This window comes from Amblyraja radiata, chromosome 1 (assembly GCF_010909765.2).
Source record: "Amblyraja radiata isolate CabotCenter1 chromosome 1, sAmbRad1.1.pri, whole genome shotgun sequence".
NCBI lineage: Eukaryota > Metazoa > Chordata > Chondrichthyes > Rajiformes > Rajidae > Amblyraja > Amblyraja radiata.
The window spans coordinates 167,851,807-167,874,684 of NC_045956.1; the positions used below are offsets into that span (position 1 = coordinate 167,851,807).

Sequence of the window (22,878 nt, forward strand, 5' to 3'; positions counted from 1 at the left end):
GAGAGAGAGAGAATCCCTACTGACTCTACATCTCCTCATTCGATGTCACCCCTCGCAAGGGACTGAACTTCATTCCTCACCAACAGAGCTACCCCACCCTCTCTGCCCACCCGTCTGTCTTTTCGATAGGACATATCCACTTGAATATTCAGTTCCCAGCCCTGGTCCTCTTGCAGCCGTATCTCTGTAATTCCCACAACATCATACGTGCCAATTTCTGACTGAGCCTCAAGCTCGTCCACTTTATTTCTTATACTTCGCACATTCATGTACAACACTTTGACTTTGGTATTCACTTCACCTCTCACAATAGTCACCATTGGCTCTGACCCTACTCTCTTATCCCTTTTCGAACATTCCTTTCCATTAATTCGGGAGTCTTTTGTAACGATTCCTGTACTTCCCCTTTAACTCCATCTTTATACTCCCAATATGTCAATCCATCCACCCCCAATATTTAGTTTAAATCCACAAGTGTAGCCCTAACGAACCTGTCTGCCAGAAGAAGGGTTTTGGCCCGAAACGTTGTCTATTTCCGTCGCTCCATAGATGCTGCTGCACCCGCTGAGTTTCTCCAGCATTTTTGTGTATCTGCCTGCCAGAACGTTGGACCCCCTCCAGTTAAGGTGTACCCTGTCCCTTTTGTACAGGTCACCCCTATCCCAGGAGATCCCAGTGGTCTGTAAAGCCAAATCCTTCCCCAGCCACATATTCAGATCCCCTAACTCCCTGTTCCTGCCCTCACTAGTACGAGGTACTGGAAGCAATCCAGTGATAACCAACCTAGAAGTCCTGCTTTTCTTAGTATTAAAACCTTGGGTTCAACTATTTTGCGCCATTCCACATCATTTATTTATTTATTATTTTATTTTTATTAGAAGTACAATAAGTTACAGTAATACACACCACATATATCTTATTACATTTGTTGTACCCCTTCATTTTTTGAGCTTTAAGAAAGATAGAAATAAAAGAAGTAAGGAAAGTGAGAAAGAGTCGTGATAGTGCAAGAAAGTGTTGGGAAGAGGAAGCCCATTAGAAAGAGAGTTAGAGAACAAAGTTAAGAAATAGACCCTAGAAAAGAAAGAAAAACAATCGCTATTATAAAAAACTCTGGAAAAAGGGATATACCAACCATATTTTTCACCCCCCGTTACCAGATCCTGGCACCATTTATTTTTTTTATTACTGTTGCACCTTATGCTTGTAGTAAGTCCATAAATGCAGACCACGTCTTTTGGAAGTGGTCTGCTTTGCCTGCGAGGAGGAGTCTCATATCTTCCAGGTGTAATGTTTCGAACATGTTTGAAATCCACATTTTTATTGTTGGTATAGGAGCATTTTTCTAGAATTTGAGTATAAGCTTTTTTCCCGTTATTAGCCCGTAATTAAATAAATTATTTTGAAACACGTTTAGTTCAGGGCTACCTTCCATTATTCCAAAGATAACCCATTCTGCTTTTGGTATCAGTTTTATTTTAAATAATTTTGTGAAGATTTCAAATATTTAGTTCCAGAATTTTGGGATTTTTATACAAAAAACAAAAGAGTGCACTATGGTAGCTTCTTCAGACTGACATTTATCACAAATGGGTGAGACGTTAGGGAAAAGTTTATTTATTTTGGTTTTTGAATAGTATAGTCTATGTAATGTTTTGAATTGAATTAGAGTGTGTCGTACGTTGATCGAGCATTTATGCACATATAGTAAGTGTTTATCCCAGCTCTCTTTTGAAATTTTTATAGTTAGGTCTTGTTCCCAGTCTCTTCTAATACCGTCAGTTCTAGGTATTTCTATATTTAAAATACAGGTGCACAACCTTTTATCCGAAAGCCTTGGGACCAGACACTTTTCGTAATTCAGAATTTGTCGGTCTTCGGAATGGAAATTTTTTTGCGTAGATTTTAATGGCTGGCTCAGTGGTAGAGTGCTCGGCTCATATCCGCAAGGTCGCGAGTTTGCGCCTTGATCCCGGCAGTTACTCGGTCGCGCGTTTGAGTCTTCAATGTCGTTTTTTCTTGCAGAATAAATGTCTGTATGAAATGCAGTGTGTTGAATGAATTCCTGAATTTGTAAATGTGCCCGCAGCATTGAATCAACTCTCGCACTCATGTCACCCTAGCGGGGCTACATGCCCTTAGGCGGCCTAGCTCGGGGATTCTTGAATCCCCGAGCTAGGTCGCGAGTTTGCGCCTCGATCCTAGCAGTTACTCGGTCGCGAGTTTGTGTCTTCTATGTAGTTTTTTCTTGCAGAATAAATGTTTGTATGAAATGCAGTGTAGGAGAGGTGCACTGACTGTGTGGGCAGAACTTTGGAAGTGATTGCCCACCAGTCTAAAAAGCCGCTGTGTCTCCCTGTCCCTGGGATAGCAGGTGGCGATCAAACAGCACAATACCCCCCTCCCCCTCCAACTCCAGAGGAATCCGCTCCCCGATGGGCCGCTACGGCGACAAGTGGCAGTTTGCCCACAGCCCGAGCTGCGCCCCCTCATCCGCCACCCCAAGAACAAGACGTACCTTGCACACCATCAGCTTCTTCCCCTACGTGTTCCTCTGGAGTTGGAGCGGGGCTGAGCTGGAGTTGCTGCTGGCTGTGGGTCTCTGGGATCTCCGTGCTTGCAGTGGGCCTGGGGGTCGGTGTCCCGTTGGTCCTGACGTCTCCGGCCACCCCCCTGGACTGGAGCTGAGACTGGGAACTGTACCGCCCTTGCCCCCTCCCTCTGCAACTGCAAACAACCCCACTCTCCTGCAAGGGCGGTACAGTTCCCGGAGGATGGCAGGTGGCCGGAGACGTCAGGACCAACAGGAACCCGCTCCCCGATGGACCCCTACGACGCCCCGAGCTGCGCCCCGTCATCCGCAACCCAGGTTCCTCTGTAGTAGGAACCTAAGATCTTTGGTTGGAACGGGGCTGGACTGCTGCTGGCTGTGGGTCTGTGGGATCTCCGTGCTTGCAGTGGGCCTGGGGGTCGGTGTCCCGATGAGGGGGCGCAGCTCGGGGAACGGCTTCTGGTGGTCCTGACGTCTCCGGCCAGTTTGCAGTTTTCCTCTGTAGTTGGAGCGGGGCTGGGCTGGGCTGCTGTTGGCTGTGGGTCTCTGGGATCTCCATGCTTGCGCGTGAAAACGTTCACCGAGGGCGGCCCGCAGAGGTGACAGCTGAACCTCCGGTCGGTCCACGAAGAAACGGGAACTAAATCCCCATTCATAAAAGAGAAGGTGAGGGTATATTGCGCGGGAAGGTTAATAATTGACAATATGCTGCGGCCTGCCCGCTGAGTTAAAAAGTTCCCACGCAAGACTCACGATACACTGTGCAATATACCCTCACCTTCTCTTTTATGAATGGGGATTTAGTTCCCCTTTCTTCGAGGACCGACCGGAGGTTCCGCTGTCACCTCTGCGAGCCGCCCTCGGTGAACGTTTTCAAGGACCTTTCTTCAAGGACCCCAAAAATGGCCGCTATTCGGAGGTTTTCGTTATTTGGATCTTCGGATAAAAGGTTGTGCACCTGTAGTGTTATATAAGTATGATATTAAGTTTGCTGATTCGGCCTTTGTCTTCATTGCTTCATCCAGTAAGTCTGGAGGCATATTATGATAGTCTTTTGTGTATTTTTTCAGATAGTTACATATTTGAAAATATTTAAAATATTGATTATTTCTCAAATTATATTTCATTTGTAATTGTTGAAATGGTAGTAATTTTCCAAATTCATACAATTCTCCGAGCGTTTTGATTCCTATTCTTTCCCATTGTGTAAATGATTTATCTATAGTAGAGGGTTTAAACGACGGATTATTGACTATTGGCGATAAAATAGATTTCTTAATTTTAGATTCTGTTTTATTTGTTTCTAAGTTCTAATTGTGCTATGTATAATTGGATTTTTATTGTAATTTTTGTTATTCCGATTCATTGGTGAGAGGAGAGTCGCTCCTATATTGCACGGAGAGCAGTCCTCTCTCTCCATTACAATCCAGTCCACCTGCTGGGCAGAGTTGTCCAGCAGGTGAATCATATTTTTAATATTTACTGCCCAATTATCTATATTACTAAAACTCTGTTCTTGACCGGTTTTGGCGATCTGCGCTGCGATTTCCGAGAGAAATCCGCCACCTATGGCCGTCATTTTCGGCCACCTTGCTCAGAGCCCCCCTCCGCCGCATGTGTGCCGAGGATTTTTCCCGTCGATTAAAAATGACAGAGATATTAATGTTTTTACAAAATTCTCCATTCTCTCTGCTGCCCCCGCTGGCGGCAGGGGGGAGGGACTATAAAACCAGGAAGTGGTGTGCCTCAATCAGTGTATGCAAGCTGGAGGAAGGCAGCGGGTCACGTTTCTCTGAGCTGTGAATTAACACATGTCTACTCAAATGTAAGTGCCCTTAGTGGTTCTAAAATGCTTGCAGAATGTGTCTATTGGTTCTAAAGCTTGCAAAAAAATGTCTATTGGTTCTAAAGCTTGCAAAAAAATGTCTATTGGATCTAAAGCTTGCAAAAAAAAGTCTATTGGTTCTAAAGCTTGCAAAAAATGTCTATTGGTTCTAAAGCTTGCAAAATGTGTCTGTATTGGTTCTAAAGCTAGCAAAAATATGTCTATTGGTTCAAAAGCTTGCAAAAAGAGTCTCTATTGGTTCTAAAGCTTGCAAAAAAAAGTCTATTGGTTCTAAAGCTTGCAAAAAATGTCTATTGGTTCTAAAGCTTGCAAAATGTGTCTGTATTGGTTCTAAAGCTAGCAAAAATATGTCTATTGGTTCAAAAGCTTGCAAAAAGAGTCTCTATTGGTTCTAAAGCTTGCAAAAATGTCTCTATTGGTTCTAAAGCTTGCAAAAATGTCTATTGGTTCTAAAGCTTGCAAAAAAATGTCTATTGGTTCTAAAGCTTGCAAAAAAATGTCTATTGGATCTAAAGCTTGCAAAAAAATGTCTATTGGTTCTAAAGCTTGCAAATAAATGTCTATTGGTTCTAAAATGCTTGCAAAAAAATGTCTATTGGTTCTAAAATGCTTGCAAAAAATGTCTATTGGTTCTAAAATGCTTGCAAAAAATGTCTATTGGTTCTAAAGCTTGCAAAAAAAAGACAATTGGTTCTAAAGCTTGCAAAAAAAAGTCTATTGGTTCTAAAGCTTGCAAAAAAAAGTCTATTGGTTCTAAAGCTTGCAAAAAAAAGTCTATTGGTTCTAAAGCTTGCAAAAAAAAGTCTATTGGTTCTAAAGCTTGCAAAAAAAGTCTATTGGTTCTAAAGCTTGCAAAAAAAAGTCTATTGGTTCTAAAGCTTGCAAAAAAAAAGTCTATTGGTTATAAAGCTTGCAAAAATATGTCTATTGGTTCAAAAGCTTGCAAAAAGAGTCTCTATTGGTTCAAAAGCTTGCAAAAATGTCTCTATTGGTTCTAAAGCTTGCAAAAATGTCTATTGGTTCTAAAGCTTGCAAAAAAATGTCTATTGGTTCTAAAGCTTGCAAAAAAATGTCTATTGGATCTAAAGCTTGCAAAAAAATGTCTATTGGTTCTAAAGCTTGCAAATAAATGTCTATTGGTTCTAAAATGCTTGCAAAAAAATGTCTATTGGTTCTAAAATGCTTGCAAAAAATGTCTATTGGTTCTAAAATGCTTGCAAAAAATGTCTATTGGTTCTAAAGCTTGCAAAAAAAAGACAATTGGTTCTAAAGCTTGCAAAAAAAAGTCTATTGGTTCTAAAGCTTGCAAAAAAAAGTCTATTGGTTCTAAAGCTTGCAAAAAAAAGTCTATTGGTTCTAAAGCTTGCAAAAAAAGTCTATTGGTTCTAAAGCTTGCAAAAAAAGTCTATTGGTTCTAAAGCTTGCAAAAAAAAGTCTATTGGTTCTAAAGCTTGCAAAAAAAGTCTATTGGTTCTAAAGCTTGCAAAAAAAAGTCTATTGGTTATAAAGCTTGCAAAAAAATGTCTATTGGTTCTAAAGCTTGCAAAAAAAATGTCTATTGGTTCTAAAGCTTGCAAAAAAAATGTCTATTGGTTCTAAAGCTTGCAAAATGTGTCTCTATTGGTTCTAAAGCTTGCAAAAGAATGTCTATTGGTTCTAAAGCTTGCAAAAAATGTCTATTGGTTCTAAAGCTTGCAAAAAATGTCTATTGGTTCTAAAGCTTGCAAAAAAAATGTCTATTGGTTCTAAAATGGTTCATACTAGCGTTCCAGAAAGCCCCTCCTCTGCTTGAAGTTGATAGGCACTACTTACTGCAAATGGTGGCTTGGGTGTGGCTTGAAGTTGAAAGACACCACTTACTGCAAATGGTGGCATGAAGTTGAAATGCACTACTTACTGCAAATGGTGGATTGGTTGCTTTGGCTTGAAGTTGAAAGGCACTACTTACTGCAAATGGTGGCTTGGGAGCTTTGACTTGAATTTGAAAGGCACTACTTCCTGCAAATGGTGGCTTGGTTGCTTTGGCTTGAAGTTGAAAGGCACTACTTACTGCAAATGGTGGCTTGGTTGCTTTGGCTTGAAGTTGAAAGGCACCTCTTACTGCAAATGGAGGCGTGGGTGTGGCTTGAAGTTGAAAGACACCACTTACTGCAAATGATGGCTTGGGTGTGGCTTGAAGTTGAAAGACACCACTTACTGCAAATGGTGGCACGAAGTTGAAAGGCACTACGTCCTGCAAATGGTGGCTTGGGAGCTTTGGCATTAAGTTGAAAGGCACTGCAAATGGCGGCATGAAGTTGAAAGGCACTACTTACTGCAAATGGTGGCTTGGGTGCTTTGGCATTAAGTTGAAAGGCATTACTTACTGCAAATTGTAGCTTGGGTGCTTTGGCATTAAGTTGAAAGGCACTGCAAATGGTGGCATGAAGTTGAAAGGCACTACTTACTGCAAATGGGGGGGGGGGGGGGCGTGGGTGCATTGGCTTGAAGTTGAAAGGCACTATTACTGCAAATGGTGACTTGGTTGCTTTGGCTTGAAGTTGAAAGGCACTACTTAATGCAAATGATGGCTTGGGTGTGGCTTGAAGTTGAATGACACCACTTACTGCAAATGGTGGCTTGGGAGCTTTGAACTTGAAAGGCACTACTTACTGCAAATGGTGGATTGAAGTTGAAAGACACCACTTACTGCAAATGGTGACATGAAGTTGAAAGACACCACTTACTGCAAACGGTGGCATGAAGTTGAAAGGCACTACTTACTGCAAATGGTGGCTTGGTTGCTTTGGCTTGTAGTTGAAAGGCACTACTTACTGCAAATGATGGTTTGGGTGTGGTTTGAAGTTGAAAGACACCACTTACTGCAAATGGTGGCTTGGGTGTGGCTTGAAGTTCAAAGGCACTTCTTACTGCAGATGGTGGCTTGGGTGCAATGGCTTGAAGTTAAAATGCATTACTGCAAATGGCGGCGTGGGTGCATTGGCTTGAAGTTGAAAGGCACCACTTACTGCAAATGGTGGCTTGGGTGCTTTGGCTTGAAGTTAAAAGGCACTACTGTAAATGCACTTACTTCCTGTTTGCACTGTATATTGATTTTAGATAAAACGCTACCACTTACGGCTGTGATTTTTGGCCATCCTACTCAGTCCCCCTCCGCTGAGCAGATGCAGAGAATTCTTCCCATCAATGAAAAATAAAAGTGTTATTAGTTTTTTTTTAAATGTTGAGAATCTCTCTCCTGTTAATTACTCCATGAAAGCCACACCTTTTCCGGGGGGGGGAGGGGTTATATAACCAGGAAATGTGGGTGTGGCTCAGTCTCTGCAAGATGGAGGAGGGAGAGGTCACGACTCGCTGTCTTTAGTGGCTTTGCACCCTACTTCAAATGGTAAGAAACTGCACTTGAATTTGGTGGCCTTATACCCTGCTTGAAATAGAATTTCAAGGATTAGCCGTGAGTCAACTACCAGCCCACCAGCCGTGAGTGAGTGAGTTGCCAGCACAACAGGCTTGATTGACTGAGACGCCAGCCCAAGAATCCATTTGGCGCACAATTTACATACTAGCCCTCTGGAAACCAGTCCCTTCAGCCCACAACACCCATACCAGCACTCCAGAAAGCCCCACCCCCCCCAACTGGCCACCAATATTAGAATTGGTGGAGAGGTGGAATATTGCGTTGGATGACCTGCCCTCCTGTGTGATGCTGGGACCCAACGGGTCCCACTTAGTCTAGTAGTACATAAAGTTAGGGAGTTGCTAGACCACCCATATAACCATATAACCATATAACAATTACAGCACGGAAACAGGCCATCTCGACCCCTCTAGTCCGTGCCGAACACATAATCTCCCCTAGTCCCATATACCTGCGCTCAGACCATAACCCTCCATTCCTTTCCCATCCATATAACTATCCAATTTATTTTTAAATGATAAAAACGAACCTGCCTCCACCACCTTCACTGGAAGCTCATTCCACACAGCTACCACTCTCTGAGTAAAGAAGTTCCCCCTCATGTTACCCCTAAACTTCAGTCCCTAAACTTCAAACCCAGCTCTTTGGGTTTGCTCAGATGTGTTCTTTGTATTTTGTGGAATTTATAGTCCCATATAAAATTTGTAATGTCGGAGTCCAGTTTTTTGAAAAACTTTTTTGGAAGGTATATAGGGATTGATTGAAATAGATATAGGATTTATGGTAGAAAGATCATTTTTATAGCATTTATTCAACCTATTAAAGACATCGGGAGCGTTTTCCAGAATTTGATTAATTTAGTTTCTTAAGTAAGGGACTATAATTGGCATTAAACATAGCTTGATAATTTCTAGTAATTTCAATTCCCAATTATTTAAATTTCCACAACATTTAACGAGGCAACTAAACTTTGGTGGATACTGGACCACACAATACAGCTTCTGAAGTATTGAAGATCTATGTTCCAAAAGTAGCTGCATCTCTAGCTAAGCTCTTCTTGTGCAGTTTCAACACTTGCAGCTACAAACTGATGGAGAAAATAGCTCATGTGTGCTCACAAATAGCAATATATTGTTGACTGCACAACATTCAATTCTGTTCACAACTCTTCAGGAAATGAAGTAGTCCATATCCACATGCTGCATGTCTAATACAACACTTCAGACATTGATTGTTGAGGAGACACTTCAGACATTGATTGTTGAGGAGTAGGTGTCAGAAAATGCTAGGCAATGACTATCTCCAAAAAGAGGGATTGGATTGGATTCAATTTTATTGTCATTGCACTTTTCAGTGCAACGAAATGGTTTAGCCTGCAGTCATAACATAGAATAATAACAAAACAAACACTCAACACAGTTTAAAGTCCTAAAGTCATTGTCTCTTCCCTCCTTGCTCTCCCACTGCGCCGAGGCAATCCAAGCCTCCGATGTTGCGACCCCGCCGGGTGATGGAGTGCAAGTCCCGCAGCTGAATCCGAGCTCTGCAAACGGGCCGGTTCAAACTCCGCGGCCCGGGGCGGTCGAAGCTGCCGCCCTCCAGTCTAGCGGACGTAGCTGTAGTTGCAGGAGCTCCGGAAAAACAGGTCACCAACCTGTGAGCTCCCGACGATGTCATCCACTGGCCCGCGGCCGAGCCTCCAAAGTCGGGTCGGAAGTTGGGTCGCACCGCAACCACAGCCCCGAAGTCGGCCAGCCTCGCGTTGGTAAGTCCTGGCTCTGCCTCCAGAGCCTCGAGGTCAGTCACAGTTGGAGGCCGCCAGCTCCGCAATAGGCCTCAGCGCAGACGGACACAAAGGATACGGCAAGAAAGGTCGCATCCCCCCCGAAGGAAGTCAAAAAACATGTTACACCCACCCCCCCCCCCCCCACACATACACAACTAAATAAACCGAAATAAACTGTAAAAACTGGACAAAAGAAAACAAAAAAAGAAAAGACAAACGGACTGCAGGCGAGCCGCAGCTGCAAGGCAGCGCCGCCACTTCCGGATCTTTCATCGGATTCATACCTCCGTTTTGCCATTCAATTATATTTCCATCACTGCGTCCCCCACATTCGCTAACTGGCAGTTACCATCGACCAGAAACTCAATGCCCAATCACATTAAAAATGTGGCAATAAAACCAGGAATTTTTAAACAGAACTGTAAATAAATTCCTTAAAATGAATTAAAGCTCATACCTTATTTTTTTCACCTTTCACCATGTACAAGTCCACGTCAATTTTCACATAATCTTGGTGCAGAAGTTTAATCAGAGTCCGTAGGCCAATCAAACAAAACACAATCAATGCAGTCAACCTATGAAAATATAAGCTATTGTTAAGACCACATCTAGTGTACAGGATATATTATTGCTATCTTTATTTAAAGGAAGCTTGTTAATGCAATAGAAGCAGTTCAAAACGGAAACAGTAATTTACCTGTTACCACATGGGAGGCCATTCAGCCCATCCTGTCCATGCTGGCTCCCAACAGAGAAATCTTACCAGTCATAGAAACATAGAAAATAGGTGCAGGAGTAGGCCATTCGGCCCTTCGAGCCTGCACCGCCATTCGATATGATCATGGCTGATCATCCAACTCAGTATCCCATCCCTGCCTTCTCTCCATACCCCCTGATCCCTTTAGCCACAAGGGCCACATCTAACTCCCTCTTAAATATAGCCAATGAACTGACCTCAACTACCTGCTGTGGCAGAGCATTCCACAGATTCACCACTCTCAGTCTTTCTCTATTCTTTACCTGCGACTTGAATTCTCATTCACACGACCTCGTCTTTTTTTAAATGCGACATTCCTACATCAAGTATAATTTACAGCAGCCAATTAATTTACCAGCAGATCTCAAAGTCAGAGTCAGAGGAAGGACTTGTAAGCTTTATAAGTGAAGCCCTCAAAGTCAGGGGCCATGGAACTGTGAGGCAGCAGCAGTAAACACTGAACTATCATGTCACTCAATTCCCCAGAGTTTAAGAGTACAAGATCACACTAACTTACAAAATTCATGAACGTTTTTTTGATATAACCATATAACCATATAACACTTACAGCACGGAAACAGGCCATCTCGGCCCTACAAGTCCGTGCCGAGACATTTCTTCACCCAGGTACTGATGAATCTTTGGGATTCTCTACTCTGGTGCATTATGGAAGACTAGTCAATGAGCTCATTCAAAGAGACACCACAGATTCTGGATATTAAGGGAATCAAGGCACTTGGGAAGATTGCAGAAAAATGGAATTGAAATAGAAGCTCCTGTTCGGAAGTGGCGGCGCTGGTGAACGGCTGCGGCTCGCCTGCAGTCCGTTTGTTTTTACTTTTTTGTGTTGTTTTTTTTCGTTTTGTCTAGCTAAGTTAACGGGTGACGGCGCTCCCGTCGGGGCAGCCCAGCTCGAGGGTGGAACGGCACTCCCGTGGGGGCGGCCTGGCACGGGGCCGAGACGCTCACGTTAGGGCGACCCGGCTCGGGGCTGGAACGGTGCTCCGGTGGCTGAGACGGCGTTCTGGCGGCGGTGACCGCGGGCCAGTGGACGACGTCGTCAACAGCTGCGTCCGCTGGACTGGAGGGCGGCAGCTTCGACCACCCCGGGCCGCGGTGTTTGAACCGGCCCGTTCGCGGGGTTCGGTGAGCCGCGGGACTGATTATACCATCGCCCGGTGGGGTATCGCCTCAGCGCAGAGGGAGAAGAGGAGGGAAGAGACTGCAGCCCTAAGATTTTTGCCTCCATCACAGTGAGGAGGTGCTTGGTGGACTCACTGTGGTGGATGTTAATTTGTGTTTACTGTTGTTTATTATTGTATTATTGTATGTATGACTGCAGGCACGAAATTTCGATCAGACTGAAAGGTCTGAATGACAATAAAGGAAATTCAATTCAATTAATCGCGATGAATGGTGGAAATGATTTAATCTTGTTTAAAACATTTTATATTCTCATGATCCGAAAAGATTTGTATGGAATGGCCCGATTATATTGAGGAAAGGTTGAAAAGGTAGGATTGTATCCTCTGGAGTTTAGAAGAGTGGGTGGAAACTTGCATGGAGTCTTGACATGGTGTATGTACACAAGATGTTTCTCTAGATTGTAGAACCAACTAGTGAAAGATCTGAATAAGAGTGCCGACCGAAAACGTCACCCATTCCTTCTCTCCAGAGATGTTGTCTGTCCCACTGAGTTACTCCAGCTGTTTGCGTCTAAAGAGAATCTCTAAAGTCTAAAATCTAAATTTGACATTGTTTGAAAAAGTGAAGTCGTTTAGTGGATGTGGAGAAGATTTCCAAAGTTTAACACAGGAGGTCGATTTAGAGCACATGAAATTGGGGGTATTGCCCTAGCATGGCTACTGGAGGGAAAGCAAAGAGTGGGAATAAACAAATAAGGTGATTTGAAGGATGGTATTGATACATTACTGGCTTGTGTTACTGAGATAATGAAAGCTTTGTTTTGTGTGCTATCCAGTCAAATCATACCATACACGAATATCAAGCCATACAGAAGTACAACAGGTAGTGCATAGAGAAAAACAGATTGCAGAACATAATCCTACAACATTATAGATACAGTGTATAGATATAGAGGAAGTATAAATAGAGTGTGCAATGGACTAAATCCTTAGCTTGTCAGAGGTTCATTCAGTAGTCAGTTCACTGTTCAGTAGTCTAACTCAGTGAAGGAGTTTCTGAAGCTACTAAAATGGGTACTTGGGTTTCAGCTTTTCACAATCTATGACATGGCCAATGGAATAAAATGTTATATTTCCAAGCTTACTGATTATCCAGAACTAGATAGAATCACGATTAGAGGTAGTAAAAGAGACTTTGAGGGTATATGGACACGATGAGGGAGCGTGCAACGTTGACTACAGCGTTGGAACAATTGTGAAGTTTTGCACATAACAGAAAATCAAGAGGCTTTGTTAAATGCTGAGATATTAGGTGTATCTAATGTTCAAAGGAACTTAAATGTGCTTGTACATAAATCACTGAAAGCCACGTTCAAATGAATCCAAAGATTAAGAGGAGAAATAATGGATTAGCCTTTAATACAAAAGTATTTTAATACAGGTTTGAGGAAGTCTTATCATATAGTATAGGGTCTTGGTGACACCATAGCTGGAATATTGTGTATAGTTTTGGTTTCCTTACCTAAGAAAGGATGTTCTTGCCATTGTAGTATCAGTAGTCAGGTTCCACGGATGGCAGGTTTGCTGTTTGAGGAGGCATTGAGTAGGCTGGGACAGTATTCTTCAGAGTTTAGAAGAATGAGAAGAGATCTCATTGAAATATACAAAATTCTTAATGAGCTTGACAGGCGAGATGCAGGGAAGACGTTGCCCTGGAAGGAGTCTAGGACCAGAGGACACAGTTTCAGAATAAAGAGTAGGCCATTTGGGTCTGAGGAGAACATTTCTTCTCTCAATGGGTAATGAATGAATTTTCTACCTCAGGCGGCTGCAAAGGCTCAGTCATCATGTTCATTCAAAACACATTAAAAGGAAAGGACTTGGGGGATAATGATAGAAAATAACACCAAGGTAGAAGGTTAGCCATGATCTTAATGATTGACCCAAAAGCCAGATGACCCATTGCTGTTATTTCGCATGTTCTTTTTATTCAGGTGGAGAGTTCTTCAGATAACAGCTCTGATAATATCATAAATTAGATGTGGATTCTCACACACCTATCATCGTAGCTATGTGTTTTATTTCACCTATTTTATCTGCTACGGGTTCACAACATGTTCTGAAAACAATTTATCCTATACCCTCAAATTATTTGAGAATTCCATTTATTATCTATATTATTATTATATAGATTTATTAAGAATATAAAGCAGGATAGTAAAAGCATCTTTCGGTATGCGAAGAAAAAAAAAATAGTTAAGACCAAAGTTGGACCCTTGAAGACCGAAAAAGGTTAATTTATTATGGGGAACAAGGAAATGGCAGATGAGTTGAACAGGTACTTTGATCTGTCTTCACTAAGGAGACACAAACTATCTTCCTGATATAGTAGTGGCCAGAGGATCTGAAGGAAATCCACATTAGGCAGGAAATGGTGTTGGATAGACTGATGGGACTGAAGGCTGATGAATCCCCAGGGGCTGATGGTCTGCATCACAGGGTACTTAAGGAAGTGGCTCTAGAAATCGTGGATGCATTGATGATAATTTTCCAATGTTCTATAGACTCAGCATCAGTTCCTGTGGATTGGAGGGTAGTTAATTTTATCCCACTTTTTAAGAAAGGCGGGAGAGAGAAAACAAGGAATTATAGACCAGTTAGCCTGACATCGGTGGTGGGAAAGAGGCTGAAGTCAATTATAAAAGATGAGATAGCCGAACATTTGGATAGCAGTAACAGGATCGGTCAGTCAGCATGGATTTACAAAGAGGAAATCATGCTTGACTAATCTTCTGGAATTTTTTGAAGATGTAACTAGGAAAATGGACATGGGAGAGCCAGTGGATGTAGTGTATCTGGACTTTCAGAAAGCATTTGATAAGGCCCCACATAGGAGATTAGTGGGCAAAATTAGGGCACATGGTATTGGGGGGGTAGAGTGCTGAAATGGATAGAGAAGTGGTTGGCAGACAGGAAACAAAGAGTAGGGATTAACGGGTCCCTTTCAGAATGGCAGGCAGTGACTAGTGGGGTACTGCAAGGCTCGGTGCTGGGACTGCAGCTATTTACAATATACATCAATGATTCGGATGAAGGGATTCAAAGTAACATTAGCAAATTTGCAGATGCCACAAAGCTGGGTGGCGGTGTGAACTGTGAGGAGGATGCTATGAGAATGCAGGGTGACTTGGACAGGTTGGGGCAGTGGGCAGATGCATGGCAGATGAAGTTTAATGCGGATAAATGTGAGGTTATCCACCTTGGTAGCAAAAACAGGAAGGCAGACTACTATCTAAATGGCGTCAAGTTGGGAAAAGGGCAAGTACAACAGGATCTGGGGGTCCTTGTTCATCAGTCTATGAAAGTAAGCATGCAGGTACAGAGGCAGTGAAGAAAGCAAATGGCATGATGGCCTTTATAACAAGAGGAATCGAATATAGGAGCAAAGAGGTCCTTCTGCAGTTTTATAGGGCCCTAGTGAGACCACACCTGGAGTATTGTGTGCAATTTTGGTCCCCTACTTTGAGGAAGGACATTCTTGCTATTGAGGGAGTGCAGCGTAGGTTTACAAGGTTAATTCCTGGGATGGCGGGACTATCATATGCTGAGAGAATGGAGCAACTGGGCTTGTACACTCTGGAGTTAGGAAGGATGAGAGGGTATCTCATTGAAACAATTAAGATTGTTAAGGGTTTGGACACACTAGAGGCTGGAAACATTTCCCGATGTTGGGGGAGTCCAAACCAGGGGCTACAGTTTAAGAATAAGGAGTAAGCCATTTAGAACAGAGACGAGGAAACACTTTTTCTCACAGAGAGTGGTGAGTCTGTGGAATTCTCTGCCTCAGAGGGCGGTGGAGGCAGGTTCTCTGGATGCTTTCAAGAGAGAGCGTGATCGGGCTCTTAAAAATAGTGGAGTCGGGGGATATGGGGAGAAGGCAGGAACAGGGTACTGATTGGGGATGATCAGCCATGATCACATTGAATGGCGGTGCTGGCTCGAAGGGCCGAATGGCCTACTCCTGCACCTATTGTCTATTGTCTATTTTATTGTAAAAATATTCCCAAGTGCCAATCGGTAATTAAATATAGGCAACTGGCAATTAATTAAAAGTAAACTCAATAAATTTGCATCTTCCTTTTATAAAGCTGTACAAAAACAAAATCTTACTTACAATAATACTTTGTATAATAGGTGTTAAGTTTAATGCCAAATATTAAATCTTACTTTAAAGGTCCTTTGAAGATAAATCTAGCTTTCCTCATTTTTCATGTCACCACCAGTTATGGAATCGGCAACACATCAGTAGTCCGGAAAGATTTTAAATAACCACAGCTGTAATGCAAACAACATGATTAATTAGGAAAGTGTTTTATTTTCTACAACTTGCACAGCATAAAACATTTCAAGATCTGGATTAAAATTCCAACATCCTTAATCTAACGACAAAAATCAACTGCCAAGAGCTAGATATTAGTAAAGTTAGGACATTCTAAAAAGTGAATTGTTACAGAGGGCATGTTTATTTCAAGAATGAATGGAAAGCCAGCTCTCAACACTGTACTCCTTAGGCTGCACTCTTGTTCCATTAGGTTTTGTGCCAAATCAGATTTCACATATTTTGTGCCACCCTGATTCTGCATGCGTCTTCCATGCTTCATCTGGACCAATAAACAATAGACAACAGGTGCAGTAGGCCATTCAGCCCTTCGAGCCAGCACCGTCATTCAATGTGATCATGGCTGATCATCCACAATCAGTACCCCGTTCCTGATTTCTCCGCATATGATTGCGCTATCTTTAAGAGCCCTATCTCGTTCTCCCTTGAAAGTATCTAGAGAACCGGCCTCCACAGCCCTCTGAGGCAGAAAATTCCACACTCGCAACTCTGTGTGAAAAAGTGTTTTCTCATCTCTGTTCTAAATGGCTTACCCCTTATTCTTAAACCCCTGGTTCAGGACTTCCCCAACATCGGGAACATGTTTCCTGCCTCTAGCGTGTCCAAACCGTTAATAATCTTACATGTTTCAATAAGATCCAATCTCATTTAAACTCCAGAGTATACAAGACCATGTTCTTTTTCCATAAGAAAAACAACGGAAATGAAATCCATTGCAAAAGTTCAAATGTTTTGAAGACCTAGAGAAAAGTTACATACTTTGTGGACTACGTTGTAAATCCCCAACTGTACTTGGAAACAGGTTTAAGGAATTTTATTAGGTAGTACATGTAAATATTACACTAAAAAACAGAATTAAGGTTATGACCTTCCAGAATTTTTATTAGTCAAGTCAAGATTGTGTTATTGTCATATGCCCCAGATAGGACAATGAAATTCGTACTTGCAGCAGGACAACAGAATATGCAAACACAATACACTATAAACAATATAAATCGAGGAAAAAAAAAAATTCAGTGTGCGTGCATATTTATAAAAAATGTGTGGAAAAGGTTATTGGACAAAATAGGTAGGTGAAAGGTGGAGAGCGAGTAAGGAGGGTTGGTTTAAACTGCACGTATTTTAATGCAAGGGGCCTGACGGCTAACGCAGATGAGCTTAGGGCATGGATAGGTACGAGCGACTGGGATGTTGTAGCCATGACTGAAACTTGGTTAAGGGGGTGGCAAGACTGGCAGCTGAATATTCCGGGGTACAGGAGCTTCAGGAGAGAGGAAAAACAGGAGAGGGGAAAAACAGGAGGGAGGGTTGCATTGTTGGTTAAGGAGGTTGTCACGGCTGTGATCAGAGGTGACATTATGGACGGTTCGTCTAGTGAGACTATATGGGTGGATCTAAGGAACAAGAAAGGGTTGTTGGGGGTGTCCTACAAACCCCCGAATAGTCAACGGGATTTAGAAGAACAAATGTGCCAGGAGATTGCAGACAGCTGCAGGTCAAATAAGGTTGTTGTAGTTGGGGATTTTAACTTTCCCAATATGGACAGGGAAAATCAGTGTAAAGGGTTTAAATGGGGTGCAATTCTTCAAAAGTGTTCAGGAGAGTTTTCTTAAGCAGTATGTGGAGGCCCCCACACGTGAGAGGGCAACGCTGGGTCTAGTATAGGGAAATTGGGATGGGCAAGTTAATGCAAGTGTTCATGGAGGAGCCTTTTAGGACCAGTGACCACAGTTCAATTAAGTTTAAGATAGTTATGGATAGGGACAGAGAGGGTCATAGAAACATAGAAATTAGGTGCAGGAGTAGGCCATTCGGTGAGCTTAAGCTGGTGAGCTTAACATCTGTAGTTGGTAAGTTACTCGAGGATACAGGCATTTGGATGGGCAAGGGCTGATTAGGGATAGTCAGCATGGTGTACGTACTAAAATTGTGTCTCGCAAATTTAATTGATTTTTTTGGAAGACGTGTCCAAAAAGGTCGATGAGGGCAGAGCTGTAGATGTTGTGTACATGGACTTCAGTACGGCATTCGACAAGGTTCGCATGGCAGACTGCTCTGGAAGGTTAGATCGCATGGGATCCAAGGAGAGATAGCTGAATGGATAGCAAATTGGCTCCATGGAAGGAAGCAGAGGGTGATGGTGGAAGGTTGCTTCTCAGACTGGGGGCCTGCGAGTAGTGGTGTGCTTCTGGGTTCGGTGCTGGGCCCATTACTGTTTGTCATCTAGATCAATGATTTGGATGAGAACATACAGGGCAAGATTAGCAAGTTTGCTGATGATTCAAAAGTTAGTGGTTTTGCAGATAGTGAAGTTGGTTGTGAAAGATTGCAGCAGGATCTGGATCGATTGGGCAGGTGGGCGGAGGAATGGTTGATGGAATTTAATACAAAGAAGTGTGAGGTGTTGAATTTTGGGACATCAAACAAGTGCAGGACCTACACTGTAAATGGTAGGGCTCTGGATAGTATTGTAGAGCAGAGTGTTCCAGGAGTACAGGTGCCTGATCCTTGAAGGTCGAGTCACAGGTGGATAAGGTGGTCAAAAAGGCTTTTGGCACTTTGGCCTTCATCATTCAGAGTATTGAGTATAGAAGTTGGGAGGTCATGTTGCAGTTGTCTAAGATGTTGGTGAGACCGCAATTTGAATATTGTGTTCAGTTCCGGGCACCATGTTATAGAAAAGATATTGTCAAGCTTGAAAGGGTTCGGAAAAGATTTACAAGGATGTTGCCAGGAATAGAGGGTGTGGGCTGTAGGGAGAGGTTGAGTAGGCTGGGTCTCTATTCCATGAAGCACAGGAGAATGATGGGTGATCTTATAGAAGTGTACAAACTCATGAGAGGAATAGATCGGGTAGATGTACAGAATTTCTTGCCCAGAGTAGGGGTATCAAGGACCAGAGGACATAGGTTTAAGGTGAAGGGGAAAAGATTTATTAGGAATCCGAGGGGTAACCTTATCACGCAAAGGATGGTGGGTGGATGGAACGTGCTGCCAGAGGAGGTAGTTGATGCTGTGACAATCCCATTATTTAAGAAACCCCAGTTACAGGCAGTGGCGGAAAACCCGGGGGGGCCAGAGGTGACACAACCCCCCCCCCCCCATGTTTTGAGAGGTGGGGGACATCACCCCGCAAATTTTTTGCAATCCAGATTTTTAATCCCGGAGAAATCTCCGCTTTCCGCGAGACTGGGGGTGGGACTGCTGATCGAGGGCGTGGATTGGGCGAGAGAGAAGTCGGTCAGCAGGCAATGGGGGCAGGACTTGGTGATTCAGCGCGATCATTGGAGGAGGGAGGTGTCGGTCAGAGGCGGAAGTAGGGGGGTGGGACTGAGGATAGAGGGCAGTGATTGGAGGAGGGTCATAGGGTCACAACGGCAGCCCTGGACACCAAAGATCTTTGCTGGAAACAGACCTGCACCTCATCCGCAGCCAGGATCGCTCCCGGCCGGCTCTCCAATCGCTGGATCATCCCTGTCCCCACCCGACTGCCTCCCCCCCCCATGCCTGGGGGTGGGCAGACACGTCGGGAATCAGAATGGAGTGGTGCCCACAGCCAGCGCAGAGAAGCAGCGCTAAACCCAGCTCAACTCTGCCTGTCCCTCCCTGCCTGAACTTAAGGGAAATATGGCCCAGGCTTACAGCCAGCGCGGAGAAGCAGCGCTAGGTCCACGGCTTCGGACTGGTGTCCCGTCAGTCCAGGCAAGGCTGTAGGTTAACCCGGCGAGACAGGCAGTTGTGCTGTATTTAGCGCTGGGATGAGCCCCCGAAGCCTTGCGTGTGTGTGTGTGAGTGTGCACATGCGCGCGCTGCCGCCAGGAAATTCTGTCCTTCCTGTCCCCCGGTCCCCTCCATATTTTGATAGCGAATTCCGTCACTGTAGACAGGTACATGGATGGGACAGGTTTGGAGGGATATGGACCAAGCGTAGGTAAGCGGGACTAGTGCAGCTGGGACATTGTTGGCTGGTGTGGGCAAGTTGGGCCGAAGGGCCTGGTTCTACACTGTATCACTCACACACACACACACAAAAAAAATAATAGTGCAATAATAATAATAGTATATAGTTCAGAGCTTATTTGAGGTTGTTGTGTTTAATAGCCGAACCGCTGTAGGGAAGAAGCTGTTCTTGAACCTGGACGTTAACAGTTTTTAGGCTCCTGTACCTTCTTGCCAGGCACGTGCCATGAGTAATTACTCAGGGTAGGCAGTCAGTTGGCTTTTTAAAGAAAACCTAAATCGCACATGTGCAGATTGTTCTCTGTAAAAATAAAAAATAAAAGTAAAGACAGTAACAATTCAATTTGCCCAAGACTTCCAAGTCTCATTTATTCTGAATTACTGAATGGGTGGGGGGGTGAAGGGTGATGGCAGGTGGAGAGATGGTGGGAAAAACGGGAGCACAGGGAAAAGTTGAATCAGTTGTCATCTTATTGAATGACAACACTTGTTCAAGGGACCAATTGGAGGGAGAGTTCCTTTCACAGCGTGTGGAGAATCTGTGACAGGGGTAAAGTTGCAGGGAGGGCAGGAGCGTTGAGAAGGTCAGGGATAATGCCAGTAACTCACTCACCCACCGCTGCTGCGGCGCTCCGGGCTCGGAGCCACCGCATGGTAGCCGGGGATAGAAGCATCTCGGGTAGCTGCGAGCAGCTGCCGGGACCAGACAGCAGAACTGGCTGCCACTTCAGCGCCTTCTGCCGGCCCGCTCACCTCTGGCAGTGTTCTCCTTCTGAACACCTCTCACCTGCCGCTCGCCGACAGTGCGATTGAGGTTACTCGGCTGTGGGTATTTAAAGATTTGCGGAAAGCGGCTGACATGAGTGAGGCCAGCGAGCGGCAGGAGAGAGGTTTTTAGACGGAGAGCTACCAGAGGTGAGCGGGGGCCGGCAAAAGGCGCTGAGGTGGCAGCAGGTTCCGCTGTCCGGCCCGGCGGCCGCTCACAGCCACCCCCGCTACTTCTCCCCCCCGGCCTTAATGCGGTGGCATTGCACGCATCCGTGCAAGGAGCGTCGCAAGTGGAATGATCCTGACCCCTCCTTCACAACACTCCTGCCCACCCCGCAACTTTACCCCGGGCCAGACTCCCCAAACGCTGTGAAAGGAACTCTCCCCTCACACCCGGGGAAATACGGTATTTAAAAACATATAGCACCAAGAAATGTACTGACCACATTATTGGTACACGAACTGCATTCTTCTCTCTTTGTTTCCTAAGATAATCTTCAGATAATGGCAATCCATATTTGAAAAACCCGCCAAGAAACTAGCGCTGCGCATGCGCAGTACAGCAAAGGCAGAATTTTAGCTGCCTTCAGCTCCCCTTGAAGTTGACGGCTTGAAGCAGCGCCGATGGCATGTGGGCTGCTCAGACCTTCGCGTGTTACAAGTGCTGCAGATGAAAGGCACTGAGAATTATGCCTACCTATGAGATCGATCTCTTAGATATGCATAATTCTCCCATGCCTTTACTATTTATATTTAGTAATTACCATTTTATAATTTTAGTCAGGGTAGGCAGTGCCTACCTTGCCTACCCTGCCGTGCCTACTTCTTTCCGATGGCAGGGGTGAAATAATTCTGTGGCTAGGTTGGTGTGGGTTTCTGATTATGCTGGCTGCCTTTTTGAAGCAGCGACTCCGGTAATTCCCTTCGATGGTGGGGATGTCAGAGCCGGTGATGGACTGGGCAGTGTTCCAACTTTTTGCAGTCTTCTTCGCTCCTGGGCATTCAAGTTGCCGAACCAGGCCGTGATGCAACCTAGTGCTACTGTACACCTGTAGAAGTTCAAGAGAATCCTCTCTGACATACCAAATCTGTAATCTTCTCAGGAATTGAGAAGTTGATGTGCTTTCTTTATAATAGGCATCAGTGTGCTGGGTCCAGGAAAGGTCTTCGGAAATATGCACCCCCAGGAATTTGAAGTTTTTGACTCTCTCCACCATTGTCCTTGCCATCTAGACGTAATCCAGTCAATCTAGCAAATTTGAGGGGGTTACCCACCACCAATTGCAAAATAATTTATTATATTGCAGTACATTTGGTCCTCTAAACACCATACTAAAGGTCCTAAAAAATCCTAAAATTGGAAAATGGTGTGATTCGCATAATATGCAAATTAGCTTCCACCATTAGAGAAAATTAATATTTCATAATTTATTTCATAAATTCAGGGAAATGGCAACTTGTCTAACTGGTAGCAGTTCCACCAGCCCGGCGTGAGGGCCTGAACATCGGGCCGCCCGGTGCGGCGACTGCGGGTGCTCGGAAGGCCCAGACCACGGATGAACATCTGGGAAGATCGGAGGGGAGGCTGGCTGGACTATGGTGCCTTCCTCACCTTGGTGCCAACTGTGTTATGTTGTGTCGTGGACTTTCTGTGTTTGTGCTTTTCTTTTTTTAATTCAATTTTATTTTTTAATATGTTTTATTATTTATTAACCATATAACAATTACAGCACGGAAACAGGCCATCTCGACCCTTCTAGTCCGTGCCGAACACATAATCTCCCCTAGTCCCATATACCTGCGCTCAGACCATAACCCTCCATTCCTTTCCCATCCATATAACTATCCAATTTATTTTTAAATGATAAAAACGAACCTGCCTCCACCACCTTCACTGGAAGCTCATTCCACACAGCTACCACTCTCTGAGTAAAGAAGTTCCCCCTCATGTTACCCCTAAACTTCAGTCCCTTAATTCTCAAGTCATGTCCCCTTGTTTGAATCTTCCCTACTCTCAGTGGGAAAAGCTTTTCCACGTCAACTCTGTCTATCCCTCTCATCATTTTAAAAACCTCTATCAAGTCCCCCCTTAACCTTCTGCGCTCCAAAGAATAAAGACATTTATTATTTATTTATTTTTATGTTACTGCCTGTAAGGAAAATTCATTTCGTTGTCTCTAATTGAGACAATGACAATAAATTTGAATACAATACAATACAACAATACTCCAAAGTTCAGTCCAGAAAT

The 22,878-nt window shown here is 44.0% G+C and overlaps 1 protein-coding gene across 4 annotated transcripts in view; it reads right to left on the minus strand.

Moving 5' to 3' along the window:
* The window catches only part of st3gal5 (ST3 beta-galactoside alpha-2,3-sialyltransferase 5), an 86,801-nt gene that overhangs the window by 51,582 nt on the left and 12,341 nt on the right, over positions 1–22,878 (minus strand). For 3 of the 4 annotated variants that reach the window (XM_033034874.1, XM_033034881.1, XM_033034856.1), the window contains exons 2-3: positions 15,731–15,838; positions 10,059–10,176 (exon numbers count right to left, since the gene is read on the minus strand). In XM_033034874.1, the coding sequence (XP_032890765.1) occupies positions 10,059–10,176; positions 15,731–15,768 (156 nt within the window). In that variant the 5' untranslated portion in view covers positions 15,769–15,838. Of the gene's footprint in view, positions 1–10,058; positions 10,177–13,025; positions 13,227–15,730; positions 15,839–22,878 lie in introns of all 4 variants that reach the window. The other variant, XM_033034864.1, reaches the window with a different exon arrangement.